The sequence below is a fragment of the Sarcophilus harrisii genome, chromosome 5 (assembly GCF_902635505.1).
Source record: "Sarcophilus harrisii chromosome 5, mSarHar1.11, whole genome shotgun sequence".
In the NCBI taxonomy this organism is placed as follows: domain Eukaryota; kingdom Metazoa; phylum Chordata; class Mammalia; order Dasyuromorphia; family Dasyuridae; genus Sarcophilus; species Sarcophilus harrisii.
In genome coordinates, this window is record NC_045430.1 from 199,053,732 (window position 1) to 199,075,024 (window position 21,293).

The 21,293-nt window shown below is 41.8% G+C and overlaps 1 protein-coding gene across 2 annotated transcripts; it reads left to right on the forward strand.

The window, feature by feature from the left end:
* The first annotated feature begins 917 nt into the window (after window positions 1-917).
* LOC100929760 (zinc finger protein 398) lies at window positions 918-20,396 on the forward strand. 2 transcript variants are annotated; one of them, XM_023504950.2, is made up of 6 exons: window positions 918-1,461; window positions 7,196-7,585; window positions 8,072-8,198; window positions 11,108-11,221; window positions 15,369-15,485; window positions 16,874-20,396. In XM_023504950.2, exons 1-6 carry the CDS (start codon window positions 1,438-1,440, stop codon window positions 18,067-18,069), a joined length of 1,968 nt encoding a protein of 655 aa, XP_023360718.1. In that variant the 5' UTR covers window positions 918-1,437; the 3' UTR covers window positions 18,070-20,396. The 2 variants fall into 2 exon arrangements, with proteins under 2 accessions (XP_023360718.1, XP_012406572.1); XM_012551118.3 differs by having other exon boundaries at window positions 919-1,461; window positions 16,871-20,396.
* The last annotated feature ends 897 nt before the right edge of the window (window positions 20,397-21,293 follow it).

Sequence of the window (21,293 nt, forward strand, 5' to 3'; positions counted from 1 at the left end):
TTTTTTTTACTGAAGAGAAATGTAGCCACCTCAAATTGTGGCATTTGGGCAGGAAGTGGTTCGAGTGGAGATAGGACACATGCTTGGTGGGGAGAAGGAGCGCTATTTCCTCTGGGAACCTCAGCATAAAGTTTTTCAGGGTAAAGCTCCCATTGTTCCTCTTGCAAATGTCCGGTTTGGGCCCCCAGTCCCCCTTCTCTAACCTCCCCTGCATATGGATAAACTAGGAGATAGCTGGTGCCCATGCTGCCTAATGAGTGCTTAGTGTGCAAGGCCAGGTTCAGCCCCTTACTGCCCAGTTAAGCAAATGCTGAGCCAGGCACAAATTTTCTTTGGCTGCCAGGGCCTTGGCCCAGTAGTGGAGAGAGCATGTCATGCCAACACCTGGAGGAGAGCTTCGGGCTTCAAGAGAGGGGACCTTGTAAATCAGGAAGTGTCACATAGGAGGTGGGGTTGGGCTTGGGCCTCCTGGGAAAAAGTGTAGGGTGGTGATGTTAGGGTTACCAGGGTGTGGATGACCCTGAAGCAGGTTTTAACTCATAATCTTTAGCTGCTCAGCAAGAAATGATTCCGGGTCACTGGAACTTGTTGGGAGGGAGGGGGACATCCCGGACACCCGAGTTTAATTCAGTCCACTTCCAAGGGTTGCTCTGCCCTCTACAGGACCCCCAAACGTCTCAGGGCCCTTTTTAGCTTTATCCTAATACGCTTAAGGTGGCCCCGAGACTCTGGGACCCCTGGGTAAGAACCAAAGGCGCAGCCAGCACGTGCAATCGGTTGTGCTCAGCGTTGGAAAGGCCTTGCGTCGGAGGCCAGGCTCGGACCACGTAATGGGCTTGGACCACGTAATGGGCTAGGGCCGCAAGGACACTGACGGAAGCCGCTCCGGTGCCGCCTTTCTGCAGTTCGCTCCTACGGGCCCTGGGGGGCGCTCGGCCCTCCGCGGCCGGGAGGAGTGCCCAGCGCTTCTCCTTCTCCGCCAGCCAATGAGCGGGCTGAGCTCCCAGGATGCAGTGGTTATCAACACGGCGGTAGCTGCGGCAGCTGTGCGGCTCGCGCTGCAGAGGAGCAGGAGCCGGAGCCGCAGCCAGGCCGGGCGCAGGTGCTGCAGAGCCGCGGCCGGACGCGGCGGAGTCTCTCACGGGGAGGAGCGGGCCGGGCCGGGCCTGAGGCTGAGCGCCCGGAACTGAGCGCGAGGCCGGACGCGGCGGAGGCGGGGACGGGGGAAGCGCCGCTCGGGGCCGGCCCTCCGGGAGCTCACGGCGGCCGGGGCCCCCTCTAGGGCTTTTGGATCGGCGCCCTCTCCGCTGACGGCTTCAGGGCCTAGCTTGGCCAAAGGAAGCCCCTGCGGGTCCCTCGTGCAGAGAGAGGAGGGCCGGACTGCTCCGGAGCCCGCTCGGCAGTGCCTCAGCCTCCCCGGGGCCTGGGAACGACACCATGGCCGAGGCGGCTCCTGCTCCGGTAAGAGCCCCCTACTCCCCGGTCCCAGTTGGGATCTGTGAGGAAGGCTCTCCCCATCGCAGGGCCCCGGGCCCAGCTCCTCCGAGCACGGCCCTCCAGGGTCGGGCTCGGGGCCTGAGGTCAGAGGGCCAGTCCGGGGCCAGTCTGCACGAGTTACTTGGGGAGGAAGGTCCTGCGGGGGCTAGCCTCCCCACAGCCCGGTGACATGCACGGAGACCCCTCCTGCTGGTCACCCTAGGTCCGTTCTGCTTCCCCGATGACCTTCATTCAGCTTCCTTTCCCAGCCCGAGACCCCCAGCCCGCATCCTCCATTAGGACTAAAAGAGGCGGGTACTGTATGTGACCACTGTTCTGCTCACCTGCTGTCCGAAGCACCCGGGCCAAACGTTTGCATCAGAGACCCCAGCTCCCCGTGTCTCTCTCCGTATGGGGGGGGGGGGGCAAGAGCTCGTGCTTCTCCCCGGCCCCTTGCCAGCTTGTACGGAGGAGGGGAGGGAAGGACTAGCAGTCTTATGTAACTTAGGCCCACTGATTGATAAGAGTCTTGTAATAGCGGCATTTCGGCGTTTGGGCCATAGCCAGGCTTGTTTTGTAATGGGGAGCTAGTGTCTTAATGAGGCTCGGTTGTATCCAGTGCTGTAGGAACTGCCGCCTTAAAGAAATGGCTTCAAGAAAATTTTAGACCAATCTCTTGGTGACAGATGAACTATTAAAAGGAAATAATCCTATTTAGGGAATTTCTTGATTTGCAATAATTAAGGGGGAAATAGCCATTGACTTCTCTCAGCCTTCCTTTCTTCCCTCAATTCGAGAACCAAATCCCTGGTGGAGGGAGTTTGGGGCTGGCCTACTAGTAGTAATGCCTTTTCTAAGGTTTTTCTGAATTTACAAATCCCAGGAAGACATTGTAGCACCTCCCTTTTTCTTCTCTTTTCTGTTTGTTTGAAATGTTTACCATGAGGCTTTTAAACTATCTCTGTTCTCGTTCAGGGTGGGTGGGCCTGACCTTGCATGGATGTGACCTAGGTTGGTTGGAGGCTAGAAGTTCACTGAACCATAGAATTTGAGAGCTGGCAATACCTGACTGAATTAATATTTGGGTATGGTTCAGTTCATTTTCAAATGAGGAAGCAGGCCTGTTAATCGAAGAGGGCTTTTTTCTCTGCCTGAGACTCCATTTCACATCCCTGGGAAGTTTCTCAAGGCTTGGATTTCATCTCCATTTTCAGTGGCTCCTATCATATCGATCATGAGTTTTCCTATTTTGTCAGTCTTTTCCTAGCTGGGAAGGATCAAAAAAGCAGTAGGAATAAGCTTCAGTGACTTTGAATTTTCACTTAGCTGAAATATGTCAAATACCTGATCTCCCAACACCATAATCTGAGTGAACAAGTTGGTGATCAGCAAACATTTAGAAGTTGCTACCAGGCCATTATACAAGATGATGTAGAGAGTCATAAAAAAGACAAGCTTAGAGGATACATTATATTCACAGATAAGTTATAGATATATATACAGTGTTTTTGAAGTTGATGGCACCTGATCTGAGCCATAAAGGAAGCTGGGGCTTCCAACACGTGGAGTTATAGTGGGTGGAGGTATAAAATGAGAGCAGTTCAGGCATGAGAGAGCCATGGTAAAGACTAGCGATGAATATAATATACAAGGACTAGCAAGCAGGTTAATTTGACAGGAACACAACTCCCTCTTGCTAGATTTTCTCAAAATAATGGCCACAAAATACTCTAGTGTTTAAAATATATGGATAGAACCCATAAATGTCGACTCCTTTAATGAGTGGAAGTGATGGGTCTAGGGGTTTGTAATTTTCCCATTATAAAGAGTGGTTGAGGGAGTTCTTTTGAAGCAAGATAAGAGAAATTAAACCATTCTTCATGCTGGAAACTTTCCATAAATATAAAGAATTTGAAATACTTTAGTGAAAAACATCACTAATATTGACATTTCTCCTCTTGGAACATTTATTCACATAGCCTTTGCTTTGTGAAAATTAAGAGTTTAGACTAAATGATGTCTAAGGCCATGTCTGATCTAAACCCTAAAATCCTGTGGAACTCAATTTGAAGAAACTCTAGTCTACTGAATCTGTATTCTTCTGCATGATTGTCAAGGCCTTCGCCAAGATGGCCAGCACACCTTGTTCTTTCCTCCCTAACTTGTGTTTTCTGCTTCAGCCAGGGTGAATCCTGTGAAAAGCTTGTTCTTCACCTTAGTTGATATTATTTCATCCTATTGCCCCTCATATTTGGAATTCTCTTTCTCTTCCTCACAATTTTTCCAAGTTCTCTCCAACTTTGAATAGTCAGTTCTTTTCAACCTATCTCACCAGATTTTTCTGAATTTTAAAAAAGTCTTTGTCACTTACTTAACATTTAAATGTTTTTTCTGATTCTTTTCATGAATGTTAATTCCAAGTAGATTGTGAGCCTTTTTAGGATATTTCCCATATTACCTAGCATAGGCTGGGTTGCTCAAAGAGTTGGAAGAGGCCTTAAAAATCATGGAAGCCAACTTCTTCCTGTGAGAAAGTAGGCTCAGAGGAGTAAAGCAACTTGTTCACAAGGAGAGACTGTAAGAGTCAAACTTGAAACTAGGACCCAAATTGCTCGATCCAATATTTCTTCTGCTGCACTGTTTCTCAAATTGTCATTTTCCTTTGGAATGTAAGCTTGTTGAGGGAATCATCTAGAATAGTGCCTGGTGTACATAGCATATGATTTATAAATGATTTTGGACTCACTGCTAGATCTATATGAGTGATGGGAAAACCTGGTAGGGAAAGAGTTTAGAATTTCAGTGCCCAGCACAAAGTAGGCACTTCATAAATATCTGCTGAATGAATGATATACATATTGGGTTTTATTTTAACTGCCTGGAATTTTGGTCGTATCCTGCTCCTCCTATCTTGTCAGACTTGGAGACTGGATCAGAGATTTATCCCCCCAAAAGGTATCTACTGGTAGTGTCAAAAGTAGTAGACATCAAAAACCCAAGCTCTAAAATGTCAGTTTGAAGATCCTAAACTAATTATCTTCTGTCCCACCCTTTATCTAATTTGATTGTATCTCCATTGTTTATTGGTGAGTTAATGCTTTAATTAGGGAAGGGACCATGTTACAGTACAAAGAAGTTTTTAATTGAACTCAAGATACTTGTGTTCAGTCCTTAGATCTAATACTAAGCCTATGTGATTACAGGTAAGTCACTCAACATCTCAGGACCTCAGTTTCCTCATCTGTAAAATGGGGATAGTTATACTTTCCTTATCTCATAGGGTTATTATAAGGAAAAAAACTTTGTAAACATTAAAACACTACATTTCCATGTAGATATGTGAGTTGTTGCTTCTCTAAAATTGCTTTTTCCATGTCACTTTGTGATCCCTCAAAATCTTTACTAATTGATCCCTCCTACTAGTGAATTGCCCCTTTCTCCCCTCTCTATAGCACGGATATGTATCATATCATAAAACTACTTTTATGTAATTTGTTTACAACTTAATTGTATGTAAAATATAACTTGAGCCACATTTTAAAGGTATTAAGGGAACTTTCCTTTAGGAATCTTTTAATAAATCATTGGCTAGCTCCAATTGCTGTTTTTATATATTTGAGATTCTTATTTTTTTTTGACGGTTTTCTTTTTCTTTTTTTAATAGTATGCTTTTTTTCCTATTACAAGTAAATGATGGTTTTCAGCATTCATTTCTGTAAGATTTTGAGTTCCATTTTTCCTCCATTTCTTCCTCCCTCCCCCAGGACAACATGCAAACTGATAGAGGTTATACATGTACAGTCAGGTTTTAACATTTCCATAGGAGTCTTGTTGGGAAAGAATCTATGAGAAAACAACAGCAAAAAAGGTTTTTTCTTAAAATCTATTTAAATTTTATTTTCTCTCTCTTTTTAAGACTAACTTAAGTTATCCACAAATATTAATATTTCTATAGACAAAAACAAAAAAGAGGATTATATATGAAAATGAACATCAATTACATAACTCATATCACATGATGGACCTTCTGGTCATACACTGCTTTGATATCCTTTATGCTACTTTGTATCGTGTAATTCATTATTTGTAGTATTCTGTGGCCTACTTTCACTCACCATATAACCCTTTAGTTACTTTGCTTTTCCTGTATGCCATAATTCAAAGCCATAGAGTAATAATGGAAGAAGGTTGGTGTTATGAAGTATGTATTATTTATAGATGCAATGCTTAATACTATCCTTTGCATATAAACTATTTAATAAATGCTTTATTCATAATGTTGGGATTTTGTTTTAAGGAGAAACTTAAGAGTTATTGAAAGCTCTTGAGAAATTTCCCAAATGCAGTCTAGCCTGTTTCCTTTCTCCTCCCTTTCCTCTGTTTCCTCATTCCTTTTTCTTCTTATCCTCCTCCACTTTCTAAAATAGGTTGTCGGGACAATCCACTTTTCATTTTCTTATGTAGATGGTTAGATTGAATTTTAGTATTAACAAAGTTTATTTCAGACTCTGAGCAAAATGATTGTTATCTGTCTAGTCCTTCTTGAGAGTCTTCCTGGCACAAGAAATTGTAGTCCATAGGGATATGGAAAAATACAAATAACTATAAGATTTAATTCCTCATCTCAAGGAGTCCTCTCTAGGGCAATCATTACAATTCCAGGAGAGCCCCAATTTCTCCAAAGCAACTAAAAACATTATTCTATCTCCTAGTCTCTTTTTTACTGATGTTTAAGCCAATTTTCCATCAGATGGTATTTAGTAAGTATTTAGAGGAATAATTAACTCTAAGGAGACCTTGGTTTATTAGCAATGTGAAAAAATGAATGAAATAAAGGGAGGAAGGCAAAACCTACAAAGAACAATAAATTTAAGGCTTTCTGTTTTGATCTTATGTCCTTTTCATATGATGCTATTTGTCTTCCCAACTGAAGCTGGAAATTCTTATAGGAAGAAGAAATCCTTTTATAATCTCTTTCCTATTCTGTGCAATTGGTGTTTAGTAAATTAAGTTGGCTGTTTGAACATATTGGTCCTGGGAGGAGGTAGTAACTCACATTTCTGTAGCTTTTTTTTTTTTTTTTTTATTTCTATAGCATTTTAAAGTTTATAAGGTACTTTGCTCTAGATAGAACATTGGACCTAGAAATCAGGAAGACTTAAATTAAAAACTTAAATCTAGCTTTTGATACTTACTGTATGACTCTGAACAAGTCACTTAATCTGTTTGCCTCAGTTTCCTTATTTGCTAAATAGCGATAATAGCACCTAACTCCTTGAGTTATCTTGTGGGCAAATGAAATTATCACAAAATCCTTTGTTAACTTTGAAGTGCTATGTAAATGTTAGCTGTTATTATTATAGGTAATATAAAATTTACTGACTCTTTTTTACAGATGAGGAAACTGAGACCCAGATAAGTGAAATGTATTGGCATAAAATCTTAGTTGTAGTATGGTCTCAAAATTATATACTCTAAATCCAAAGAGCCTTTGAGATTAAGAGCAATGAATTAAGAGACAAGACCTAAGATGTGAAGTGACTACCCATTTGGCACTTGAACATGGCATAATGGTCCTCAACTAGGGTTATGATCTCTTGAGACTGGGACTCTGCTTCCAGTTTCTAGTTACTGTCTCTTTGTTGCCAATTATGATAAGTGAAAATAACCTCCTCCTACTCACTTACCCTAAGTTATTTCTGTCTCTCCTTCTGTTTAGTCTCAGGAATGGGACACTAGTCTACAACACCCAGCGCCTCCAGCATCTCCTACGGTCCCTCAACGTGAAGCCCAGATCCAGTCAGCCGAGATCTCTCTACTAGCTATCCTGGCTTCCATTCAGGCTGTGGAGCAGAAGGTGGAGTCCCAGGCTGCCCGCTTACAGACCCTGGAGGGGCGAACAGGAACAGCAGAAAAGAAGTTGGTTGATTGTGAGAAAACAGCAATGGAATTTGGGAACCAATTGGAGGGTAAATGGGCTGTGCTGGGCACTCTGCTCCAGGAGTATGGTCTTCTGCAAAGGAGACTAGAGAACATGGAGAACCTACTCAGAAACAGGAACTTCTGGATCCTCCGACTTCCCCCAAGCAGCAAGGGCGAAGTCCCTAAGGTAATCTTCTGAGGGATACTAATTTGGCACACAGTGTACTTAAAAAGTCAGGGGCAGCAGGCCAGTACATGGCAGAATTCTTTGTCCCTAAAGTTAGTCAACCAGTTAATTCCAAGGAACATTGGGTTGTTGGAAAGAACAGAGGTCAGGATGTAATTATTCTGGGCTGAAGAAAAGGAAGAGTTTTTATCAAAAGAGCTGGGATATTTAGGGAGAGGTCACCCTGGTAACAGGTATACTAGGAACTGACTATCAAGTAGAGAAGAAACCTGTGAAGACCTATAAGTAGCCTGAAGTTTGGAGCTGGTTGTGGGGAAGGCATATGGAATAAGAAAAGGAAAATTCACCTCTTAGCTCGGTTCACCTTTGAGCATCTTGAGCTTGAGATTAATACTTACCAGAATTTTATCAGAGAGCCTGAGAAATCGCCAGGATGAGAATTGGACATCAGATGTGACTCTGGGTGTCTCATGTATTGGTTTCTAGGTACCTGTGATTATTGAAGATGTGGCTGTGTATTTCTCAGAGCAGGAGTGGGGAAACCTGGATGAGTGGCAGAAGGAGCTCTACAAACATGTGATGAGAGGAAACTATGAAACGTTGGTGTCCTTGGGTAAGAGGCTGCTCTCTGTGTAAAGAGATCAAAGTCTCTGTAGAAACCCTGTTTTCATTTATATCTACTGGCTTAGCTATTTAGAATCCTTTATTTAAGAAGCAAAAGGAACTTTGAAAGAACATCTGTACAGGTAAGGCAAGAAGCAATGATTTGCTCAAGGTTATGAACTTTAAAAAAAAAAAAAAAAAAAAAAAGAAGAATGTACAAAAAGCCTGGGACCTTTGCCTCTCTAGCTGCTCTTGTTATGGGAAGACATAGAGAGGTAGATACTGTTATTCCATGGGTGCACATCTGTACATCTAAGTTATATCCCTCTATGGTGCTATAAGCTGTGAAATAGGTAGGAATTTTGTCTTCTGTCTTTGTATCTCCCAGCACTTAGCAGAGGGCCTTATCCATTGAATGTATTGTGTGTGTGTATATATATATATATTGGCCAGATGAACCAGGTCATAGCAATGACTCATTAGCCTCTTTTCATTTGAGATCTTTATAATCCACATATTCCATTCAAAATCATGGTAGCTATTTTCTATAGACTTCCAGTACATTATTCTTCCTTCCTCAGTGAGTGCCAGTCTCTGCCTCACAGTCCTTCTCAATTACCCTCATACTAGGGGATTACCAACAAATATATCGACTCTCAGGTTCCACAATTGTTAAATTCCTTAACCTACTAACTTCCCATGATCTATTCCTCTATCCCATCTCAACCACACACAAACATGGTCATGTCTTAGATCTTTCCATTACCCACAAATGGGACCATCTCTATGTTCAAGAATGCTAAACTCCCATCATCTGATCTACCTCTCTCTTCCCATAAGAAATCCTACTCTTCTCTCTATTCCATGACCTTCAGTCCTTTAACTCCTCAGTTTTCTCTGAGGCTATGTCCTCTACTCTAATTTCTTCCTCTCTTCTCCCCTTGATCCTCTACTAACCCAATTCAACACTACAGTGATTTCTTCATTTGAGTCCTTAGACTACTCATCATTTTGCCTGTTGTGTCCTGACAGGCTTCGGCCTTTGATCACTCTCATCTGTTGTCTTGGCTACTATACTTGTGTTAATCGATGAAAGTGGAGAAAATCTTGGATTTATTCTGACTGGACCCTCTACAAATTTTGTATTGGTCTTAACTAAGCCTTTATTGCTGCTAAGCAATCCCACTCCACAGCAGCCCTTTTAAATCTTTTCATGGCTCGCTTTCTCTCTTTTCTCCCCAAGTTGAGAACTTTGCCTCATGTTTTACAGGAAAATTTGAATTAATTCATCATGAACTTCCACTTCTCTCTTCTTCCTCATTTATCATTCAGTTGCTTTCTGCAACTATCTCCTCCTTCATTCCTGAATCTCCTTTGCTGGATTTTTATCCAGATCTTGTCTATTAACTGTGGGTGCCCCACAAGGCTTTGTTGTGGATCCCCTTTTCTTCTTTCTCTTTACTACTTCACTTGGTGATCTCTGTTCCCATGAGTTTAATTATCATCTCTTTGCTATTGATTCTCAAGTTTACTTATTCTTTCCTAATCTCTTTGTTTAATCTCCAGGATCACATTTCAAACTGAATGTTCACTAGACATCTTAAACTCAAGTCCAAATTGAACTCTTATTTTCCCTCCAAACTTTCTTCCCTTTCAGATTTCTCTATTACTGTCAAGAATACCACCCCAAGTTCCTGAATCTCACAATCTAGATGTCATCTTCCCCTTCTCATTATCTCTCACCCCTTACCTCATATCCAAGTTGTAGCTAAGATCTATTGATTTCACCTTTGCAACATCTCTCATATATGCCCTCTTCTCTCCTCTGACCCTGCTACCACTGTAGGGCAGGCCCTCAACATCTCACATCTGAACTATTGTAATAGCCTATTAGTGGATCTGTCTGCCTCAAATCTTTTCTCACTCCAACCTGTTCTTCATTCAGTCACCAAAGTGATTTTCCTAAAATACAGGGTATTTTACACCATACTCAATAAACTCTAGTGATTTATTTCCAGGAAATCCTTTGACCTTCAAAGTCCTTGATACCACCCCTACCCCCAAACCTTTCTAGTCTTTTTGTATCTTACCTCTCCCTACATATTCTTAATTCCAGTGACCATCTTGTTCTTCCATGAACAGGATACGCCATCTCCCAGCACTGGGCATTTTCTGATTCTTTTTTTTAGGACTAGAGTGCATTCCCTTCTCATATTTATTGGCCTCCCTGGTTGCCTTCAAGTTCCAATTAAAATCTTGTCATACATAAGAAGCCTTTCCCAATCACTCTATTTCAATGCATTCTTTTTGTAAATTGTCCTATTTATCACACACAGACACACACCACACACACACAAAACAAATTTGTTTGTTTTCTTCCTTATTAGCTTATGAGCTCATTGAGGAACTATCTTTGTGTTTCTTTTTTTATCCCTAACCCTTAACACAGTACATGGCACATAGTAGGCATATTAAAAACGTCTACTGAATGACTGACTCAGACTGGAGGAGGAGTAAAGGGAAAGAATAGAATCTTAGTTCCCATGTTCAGTAGTGTGATCCAATCTCAATGATTTGTTCTTTCCTAGAATACATGGATAAAAAGCCACATGTGTATGTTTGTGCTATTTGAAATATGGTTGGGGTCAGAGTTGGCTCCTCAGTTACTACTTAAGAGCATTAACCCATGGGAAAAAAGTAGAGAACAATGGGACATGGAGATAGAAAACCTCAAAGGCCTAAATTAGGCCTTTCCTCATAAAGTGTAATTGAGCTACATGAAGGATTTGATGGTTTTTCGTTCTTACTTTCCTGCTGACCCCATTTGACTGTCAGAGAATTAGAATCCATGACTTCAAGTCCTAGATGTGACCAACCTAGGTCATGTCTTTCCTAACACTTCACCTTTTTCCCTATCAGATTATGCCATCTCCAAGCCAGATCTTTTATCCCGAATTGAGCAAGGGGAGGAGCCCTGTGGTCAAGAGCTCTCGAACACAGAGGAAAGGGAGAATCCAGGCCATCCCAGTGCTGGTGAGTAGCTCTGCTATGGAGGGGGGATGCAAGAAGGATCTTTGTCAACCACTGGCAGCACCATGGCAGGAAAAGCATTGGGATAACTGGGTCCTTTCAGAGTAGGATGGGACTGGCAAAGCCATTTCTTTCATCTTACATAGGAGAAACTGGGGCTTAGAGAAATGCCATTTTTTTTTAACCAAGTTCATAGACTTGATAGGGCAGAGCTAAAAGTAGAATCGCAGGTCTCTTTACTGTTATATTCTTTACTTCTTCCCACTATAGTAAGGAGATGCTTTACCTTGGGGATGAGTCTTTTAATCTTTTGGGACTCTGGCTTCCTCATGTAAAATTTTTGAAAAAAAAAATTGATTAGATAATCTTTGAGGTTTCTTTTAGATCTAAAAATCTAGCCTTTGATCAAATACCACCCTAATAAAACCAAAGCCATAGCTTTTTCCTCTTATATGACTTAGTTAGTTCTGTTTACTAACTTAACCATATGTTTATTATTAGGATTGTAAATCTCTCTCATTATTCAAAAAGGGTAACAGAACTATGGTCTTCTTCCTAGACTATGGATAAAATTTCCTTCAAAGAAGACTGGAACATGACCCTGTATACTCATTACTGATTCTAAAGTCTGAACTGATCCTTCTTGGGATGTTTCTTTTCTTTTTTAATTTATTACTATGAACTTAATTAACAATTACAATCATTTCCTTCTTTGTATGTTTGAAATGTCTTATTGATTCTTTTTTTTCTTTGTCACTACCTACTAACTGACTTAGCATCCCCAGGTAGAAGCTTTCTCTTATAAATTTGTGTAATGGAGCAAAACAAATCAATACAATGGGCACATCTGAGAATATGTTTCATTCTGTATCTCTGATCCATCACCTTTCTATCAAGAGATGGGAAGTGTGAAACTGATAAGATGTTAAGCCTGGGATTAGGAACACCTGTTTTCAAATGCAGTCTCAAACTCTTCCTAGTCATGTGGCCCTGGGCAAGTAACTTAAACTGTATCTTGTTTCCTCAACTGTAAAATGGGGGACGTTATCCAGGGTTAGGATCCAATTGAGGTAATATTTATAATTGAATACTTTTAACAGAAGTCCTGATAAAAGAAGAGATACTTTCTATCTCTCTTCCTTTCATTATCAGTCCTTTAAAGTCATGATTGATACTTTTGTTAGCAATATGAGATCTTTCAAAGTTTTCTCCTAACATTAGCAAATTTGTTACATAAATTGTGCCATTGGTTCTGTTTGTTTCATTCTGCTTCAGTTCATCTTTCCAAGTTTTTCTTTCTTTTGATTTCCAAAATTCCATTCATCACCAAATTAAAGTCCATGGGGTTAATGTTACCAGGACTTGGGTGGGATTTGTAGCTTGTATGACTGTAAGGAATGGGCAGTATTATACAATGCAGCGAGTGCTACCTCTGAAGTCTGCTTTCTGTGGGATCTTGGACAAGTTACCTAACATTCTTAGGCCTTGAGTTCCTCAATTGTTTAAAATAATAAAAATAAAGGAGTTGGATTAGATGTGTTTCCAGAGGTTGATTCTAGTTGTAGATCCATAATCCTGTGATTTCTTGAATCTAAAGAATAGTTTTCATCAGTTCTCGGGCGATCTTAGAGCAGATCCTTCAATCAGGTGTTTATTTTTAATAAAATCATACCTCTCTCATCCTTTGCTATGTGGTGTGGAAATGAAAAGAATCAAATATTTCTGGACAACTATACCTATTCACTAACATAAAGTGAAAATTCTAGCTTTTGTGTGGGTCCATGTAACACTCTAGAAATTTTGATTTTATTCCATGAACTTTTCTTTCTTTCTTTTTAATGATATGGATATAATTTATTTTTTATTTTGCCCACATTTCCCATTATATCCTTCCTTTCCACCCCTTGACAGAGATCTGCTCCTTATAGTAAAGAATAAAAAGGAAAAAACTTCCCCAGAATGAACATAACAAAAAAGTATGTTATGTGTATTATCTCATACCTGTAATCCCCCATGCTTTTGCAGAAGAATGTATTTCTTTGTGACCAAAGTTGTTCACAATTTAGGATGGTCAGAATTTAGGATGATTCTGCTTTGATATTGTTCTCTCCATTAACATTTTATAGTTATGTGTATGTTCTACTGGTTCTGCTTCACTTTGCGTGTGTTCACATGTCTTCCCATGTTTCTCTGTATTCGTCATGTTCATTATTTCTTACAGCACAGTAGTATCTTTTTACTTTAATGTATCACAGTTTGTTTACCTATTCCTTAGTCACTGGTTATCCATTTCTGTTTCTTTGCTATTATAGAAATTAATAAGTTAACAAGCATTTTTTAAGCACCTTCTGTGTACTAGAAGTTTGCAAAGGAAGACAAAAAAACCCCCAGTCCTTTCCTTCACTGAGCAGTTTACAGCCTAGTAGGGGAACAGCATACAAATAATTATAGAGGGATAAGACATTCATGGGATAAATTGGTGATCATCTCAGAAGACTGACAAAGGCTTCTTGCAGAAGGTGGGACTTAGCTTCTCTGGTTCCTATCAAGTCTCAGCTAGTTGGTGGAAATGATGGGATAGATAGTTCCCAGCCGATGAAAATGCTTTTATATAAGCATTAGCCAGGAGAATGTAGTCCTTGGATCGTAGAATATGTGTAGGGGAGTGAGATGGAAGAAGAATGGAAAAAGAAGGGGCTAGGTTTTGAAGAGCTTTGAAAATCAAACACAGGATTTCATATTTGATTTTGGGGAATAATAGGAAGCCCTTGGAGTTTTTTCAATAGTGTGGTGGCATCATCAGATCTGTACTTAAAGATCATTTTGACAGCTGAGTGGTACGTGAATTGGAGTAGAAAGAGATTTGAGGGAGGGAGACCAATTACTGTTAAGACTACTGCAATAGTCCATGCATGATGCAATGAAGGCCTGGACCAGGAGGGTAGAATTCTCACGGCGGGAGAAAGAGGCATAGAGGAGTGTCATTACAAAGGCAGAAACAGTAGGGCTTGGCAACTTAGTGGATGAGGGGGAAGAGAATGGGGGAGAGATGGAGAGGAGGGGATAATAAAGAGTAAAGGATATGTAAACCGTGAGCCTCAGGGACTAGGAGGATAAAGGTTCCTTCAACAGTAATTGGAAAATCAGAAAGAAGGGAGGGTTTGGGGAGAAAAATTATGAGTTCGAACCATTTTGGAGATGTTGGGTTTCAGATTAGTCTTTGGCCCATCCAGTTTGAGATGTTTAGCAAGGCAGCTGGCGGTTTGAGAGGTTTTGAGAAAAAAAAAGGTCTGGAAATAGATCTGGAAAACATCTACTTAGAGAGAATAATTCAATCATGCTTGTTGATGAGATCACCAAGTAAAATAATGTAGAGGAAGAAGAGTAGGAGGACCCAGGACAAAGCATTGGCAGATCATTTTGCCTAGATGAAGACTGAGCTTTAGTCAGATGCTAGGAGAGCCAGGAAAGAGCCGTGTTCCAGAAACAGAGGAAAGTATTCAGAGTTGCAGAAAAAGCAAGAAGGAGGACAATTGAGAAAAGGATATTAATTTTGGCAGTTAAAAAAAATCGTTAGTGACTTTGGAGAAAGCAATTGAGTGAGGTCAGAAGCCAGACTGCAGTGAGCAGAGTGAGAGAAAGGGAAGTGGAGGTACCTTCTCCAGAACTGTAGCAGACTAGAACTGTCCCCTGACTGGCAGTGCAGTGGGGAACTCAAACACATATTTGTTATAAGCTTACTACATGCTATAACATTGTGTGAACCTCTAGATATAAAACAAAAACAAACAAACAAAAAAAAAAAAGAAAAAGTCCTCAACTGATAAATCTTATATTTTAATGTTCAGTCACAGCCCTTTTTAGAGCTGTAGCTCATCTTATAACACATTTAGGAAACTTAAGCTTAGGCTTTTTGTTTTGTTTTGTTTTCTGCTATACCCACACATTTCCATATCATCTGAATCAACCCTTTGGTCCTTTTAGTATATCAGGGAGATTTCATGAGTTTGTAACATACCAGGGGCAAATTGTGTATTGAATCATGTGCCTTGTTGCTTTATGTCTGGCTTCTGATTGTACCATAGGCAGTATGTCCCACAAAGCAAGAAAAAGCCCAGTGGTTTGTAACCCTTAATTCTTTCCTCTGTAGAAACTAGTACACTGGTTTCTTCTCAAGATGTACTCCCCTGGATTAAACAAGAAGGAGGATGTGGGAGGAATCAACAGGGTCTGCAAGAAAGTGAGATCTCCACTGATCTCTGTACAGGTAAGGGTTGAATCTCTTCTCCCTCTAATGATGGGAACAGCCGTCAGGGAGAATATCAAGGCAGGTGTCCAAGACTTCCAAAAGAACTCACTAGACATGGCAATGCCAGCATATCTTGGGAGAAATCCTCCTTCCATAGTAAAGCAGATGTTGCCTTGCTCCAAGAATTCCCCCTTGAGCTTTCCCAAGGAACAAGTCCTTGCAGGAGAAATGGCAGAAAAAGCAACCAACATAACCAGATTTAGCCCTGGAAGGGTCCTCAGAACTCATCTAGGCTAGTCCCCTCATGATAAAATGAGGACAATGAGACAATGCCATGATCACAGTGGCTCCGAGTCATGTTTGAACTTTAGGAATATTCCTAGATTGAGTTCTAAACTTTTGACTTAGGACTGTTGCCTGAAGTCCATGCTCCACCTCACTGTGATTGCTCTTCCTTTTATCTAGGAGGAAAGAAAATATTATGAACTTGAGAGTCAGTGCCAGGGTCTCTATATCTCATTTATCTTGTCTGCTGAGGGCTTCTTCTCAGGCAGCTTGATTTAATAAGGCATTATTTCAACAGTTGTTGATGTCTTCATTGAGCAAGTTTATGTTAGTCTTTGGAAGGGTGTGTGTGTGTATGTGTGTGTATTGTCCATGTGTGTGCATGCAAGGCATGGGGCATATAAGTTGAGTAAATGGTACAATAAACTGTTCCCTGCCTTCAAGGAACTTACAGTCTAGGTAGGGAAATGCAACTGAGGTATGTAGAATGTATGTAAAAACAATACTGAAAAGTCACAAGGTGATTTTCCATAAATGCTTCAAGGTTGAGGAGATGGTTGCAAAGTCAGGGGTTCTAGGGAAAGCCTTATAGAGAAGACAGAGCTTGAGGCAGCCTGGCCTTGAAGCATGAAGAGGGTTGAGAGAGAAATGGAGAGGAATGGGAAGGACATCCCAGGAAGGGTTGTGGCCTGCTCTGTTTAGAGAGAGGATTATAAATTAGAAAGATTGATGTGGAGATGTGACATAAGAAAGGAGTGGGGGATAAAGATTGATTGAGACGAGGCTGTGGAGAACTTTGAATGCCAGGTCTGCATCAGTCCTCACTGACTTAGAACTACAGGACTCTGAGGTAAAAGAGGGGAAGGAGCTATTCTAAACTCTCCTGATATTATCTTATTTTGTTCTAATTACGCATAGAGATAGTTTTCAGCATTCATTTTCTCCCTCCCCTCCCCCAAGACAGCAAGCAGTCTGATAGAGCTATCTCTGTGCAGTCATGTTAAATGTTTTGCGTTTGTCACATTCCAGACTCTTGCTGAACTATTGTTTAAAGAAACCAAAGGCAGAAGTGATTCACGTGTGTGCGTGTGTGCATGTGTGCGTGTGTTTTCTCCCAGCAGAGGACTGGCTGGTCAGTAAAGAGAAAGAGAAGAACCAGGAGAAAGGGTCCAAGGACCTGGACCCAAGTTGGGTTTTGCAGGGCCGAGACAAGGAGAGCCTTCATCAAGCCCCAGATCTAGGTTTAGGAGGGGGGTCTTGTGAGAACCCTTGCAGTTCATCCCTTCTTAGAGGTCCACCCGGCAAGTCTGCCCCATGGGAGCGAGACTTCAATGCCCTTCCTCCTAGTCCCTACTGTCAAGATGTTCCAGCATCAGTTTCAGTGGAAAGGCCTTATCCCTGTGCTGAATGTGGCCAGAGCTTCAGCCGAAAAGAGCATCGAACACAGCACCAGCAAGCTCTCCATAGCCCTCGTCCCTTTGCCTGTCCACAGTGCCCTAAGAGCTTTGCCCAGCAAGCCACTCTCACCAGCCATTACCGCATACACACAGGGGAAAGAGCCTATACCTGTGCTCAGTGTGGGAAGAGCTTCATTCACCAGTCTACTCTCACTACTCACTACCGTACCCACACTGGTGAGAAACCCTATCCCTGTGCAGAGTGTGAGAAGCGTTTCAGCCGATTGTCGACCCTCTTGGAGCATCGGCGGACCCACACTGGCGAGAAACCCTATCAGTGCACTGAATGTGAACGCCGCTTCAGCCGCTTGTCCACGCTGGTGGAGCATCGGCGGACCCACACTGGTGAAAAGCCCTATCAGTGTGCCGAATGCGAAAAGCGTTTCACGAGGCTGGCCAACCTGACAGTACATCAGAACACCCACTCTGGCGAGCGCACTTACAAGTGTGCCCAGTGTGGTAAACGTTTTGCCCAGAAACCCAGCTTCTTGCGCCACCTGCGCAGTCATACACAAGAGAAGCTCTACCCATGTGGGCAGTGTGGGAAGAGCTTCATTTGTCGTTCCTGGCTGGTTCGGCATCAGGGCAGCCACGTTGGTGAGCTGCCCCGTCCCTGTACTGAATGTGAGAGGGGTTGTCCGCCATCTAAAGATCCTCCTGCTGGCCCCCTTGGAACTGGAGGCCAAGAAAGATTACAGACTCCTGAAAGCCTCTTGGGAAAGCATGATGAAGGGGCTAGGACTGGGCAAGACCAAAAGGGACGCCGAGGGGCCAGAGAACAAGGGAGTAGTGCCCAAGTGAGCCTTGGGGAGCCATTGCACAACCCCCATTCCTATGTGAAGATGGAGAATGCGGGCTAGCAGCTCTGGAAAAGCCCTGCTCAGGGCTGAGGGGCAGGTGGGATAACCCCACTTTCTTTGGAAGGGAACTATGGGGCAAGAAAAACAACATCTCTGGGCATGAATGACCACATTTTCTCAGGAAGGAAAACTAATGATTAAAGGGTGGGATGAAGCATGTGAGGGCGTTTCTGCAAACCCAGGAGATGTACTGAATGGGAGCACTCCTTCCAGTTGAGCTTTTATTATATTTAGCTGACTGCAGTGATGTTAGGAGAGGAGATCCTAGATAGGTGGGGATGGGGGGGAGAATACAAACTTTACTCTCCTTACTGTTCTGAGGTTGGAAGCTCAAGCCTGTAGCTGCTGTTTCCTTTGAAGCCCCAAGTTTTTAAGAAGAGTAAACTTTTAACTATGCAGATTCTGACGTACTTCCTCAGAATGGATTGGAGGTTTCCCAGTGAAGAGTATTCTAGTTTTGCTGGTCCCTGTCTTCTCATTTTTAAATGACCACCATAGAGGACTGGAGTTGTACCTTTGTTCTTCCGTACCCTTTACTAATCCCTCCCTTGCCATAAAGGCTTGAGCTGGAGGGTTTTCGCAGCTCTGCCCTCACTTAGGGAGCAGTGGTTGCCAGAGCTCGCTAGATGAATTAGCTAATGCTTCCTGGGCCACTTGGCTTGGACAGTGTAAAGACTCATGGGCTCAGCAATGTCACCTGCTCGATTGACTTCCAGCCCTCTCCTCTATTAAAAGAGATTGTATGGGTGACCTCTAGGTTCCCTTCCAGTTCTGAATCTATGATCCTGAGAACTCTTCCTGAAAGTGTTCTGTCATATTTGCACTAGTTAGTGCCCGTGGGCCCTCACAAGTCTCCTCTGAGAGGATCTGGACTTTGCCTAAGGACAAGCTTTACCTAGCCCAGGTTACTGATTGCAAGGTAATTACAGTCTAGCTGCAGATAGGCTTGGAGTTCATAGAACATTTATATCTGGTTCTTTTTTTTTTTTTTTTTTTTTTTTCCTTCAACTGTATTTGAGATTTCTAACCTTTGATAAAGATCAGTTTTGTTTTTTGTTTTTTGTTTCCTTTTCTAAAATAGCTTAGTTCTGTTATTCATGTGATCTCAGGACAGTATAATCATCCTTTGGTCTTACGCTACTCTCTCCAATGGCTAGAACTGAAATTCTCTTATTGTTTCAGAGCTCGTGTGTCCTTACTACTGGGCTACCCGATGCTTTCCTATTTCTGGCCAGACAGGTGCCCCTTGTTCTCAGCTCTCTTATACAGTAGGAGATGACTGACAGATGTGATCAAGTCTCTGATCAATGACTGATCCCAAGTCTCTCCTAGCTCAGGTTACCAAGTTTACCCACTTTGCTAAGTTCTCTCCTGTGCATCATCCCCTCAAGTGGATTAGTCCCCAGAGAGGAATTGTTTTCCAGAATTCTGTCCTTAAAATTTCACAGTATAAAATAATCACAGTCTGCTTCTGTGTTATGGGAATTGGGTATACAAAAGCTTTCTGCCTCTTTAAGGAGATTATATATGCACATGAAAAAGGAAGCAACAGTACCAAGAGTTACTTAGTACCCATCCCAAGGATTTAAAGGGCCTCTCCTCCTTTTGAAAAAAACATACTTGATAGATTTTAGACCTGTCATTTTTGGGGCTTCTAAGACTGAATTTGACCAGATAACCAGCTTGGGACTCCATCTATCTTAAGTTGAATTCCTACTCCTTTGGTGGAAATTTTTGCCAAAGCTGGACCGATTGATCCAGCCAATTGACCACTTGCCCATAATGCAGTTATACCCTCAAACTTTGTTCAGTTTTCCAGTGACTATAGCTGCAAGGAGCTCTTCCCTTGGCAATTAATCTTGAGGATAGCATTTGAAATATATGTACACATTTAAGGAACATATCCTAATGTCTTTTATAAGAATGGGTAGAAAAAGTTGCTACCTGTTTCCTTTGTCCATCCCTTGTCTTGGTTTTAGGATACATTGGGAAACTCTAGCAAAACATCTCACCTTGAAACTGCACTGGGGGGACAATCGAATGTTTTTTTTTTTTTTTTCTTTCATTGCCTCGTAGTGTCTGAGGCATTTGTATCTTTATCTGGGAGGCAGGTGGCAAATGTTTTGGAACTTCCACGAATTGGTTAATTGTCATGTATACTTAACAAACTCTGTAATTAGGCAAAATATTTATGCAGTTTTGGGGTTGAATTTCTCTCCTTTGCTTGTTATTCCTTTGATGGTTATTTCTTATTTATAATTCAGTAACTGTGTTTTTGACTGCAGGATCTGAGCAGTGGTGAAATAAAGCTATTTTCAAATTGTGCATATTCTTTGAAAAAATTTTTTTAATGTTTACAGTGGAGTATCCAGAGTAAATGGCAGAAAATTTGTCCTAACAGTGTTTTAAAAAAAGGCATAAGAAAAAGAGAACTCAATTCAATTCATCAAATTTTCATTTGTTATTGGCTATGTGCAAGGGACACCAGAATGTCAGTCCCAGGTGACATTTTCCATAGCATTGGGTAAGTATAGCAAAGTCCCTCTCTGCCTCAGTGGTTGTGCCTGTCTACCTCCTAGCAACTCTGCTCTTTGTCCTACAGATCCTTTGTAGTCCCTAACCCTGGCCTGCTACAAAATCCTTAACTTCCTAGCTGGGATAAAGGCTGGCGGGATAATCCTACTTATTTGACATCCAGGGGCCTCCAGACAGATCTTTAAACTTAAGCTATCTCTGCCTAGAAGATGCTTAAGATTACTCCATTTGGACCTCTCACTCTCACACTAGGGCAGACTCAGCATATTCCTGGAGGAACACTTGAACGTCTGATAATTGTAGTGCTTTCCCCTACTCATTCCTGAGGGGTAGAAGAAGGGTTATAAAGAAAAAGGTAAAGTCAAAACATCAATGATATTTTGTAATTGAGAAATTGATGGAACCATTATAAAAGGAAAAATTTTCTTTGGTTTGGTGGGACCCAGGAAGGAAGAGTTCTTTTGGGGAGGGAGGTTTGCTCATTGAATTTGAAGTACCAATGGCAAGTGAGCTTGGAAGGGAGATCAGCACTGCAGAAATGAGTCTTCCTAGTAGAATTGACACCATGGGAGATGGCAGAGAGAAATATGAAGTTTGTTGAATTTAAATGAAAATATAAACCCTCTCTAATTACTATGATTAAGCTTAGCTCTCTAGAGAAGAGGTGAGAAAATGTATTTTCTCTTGTG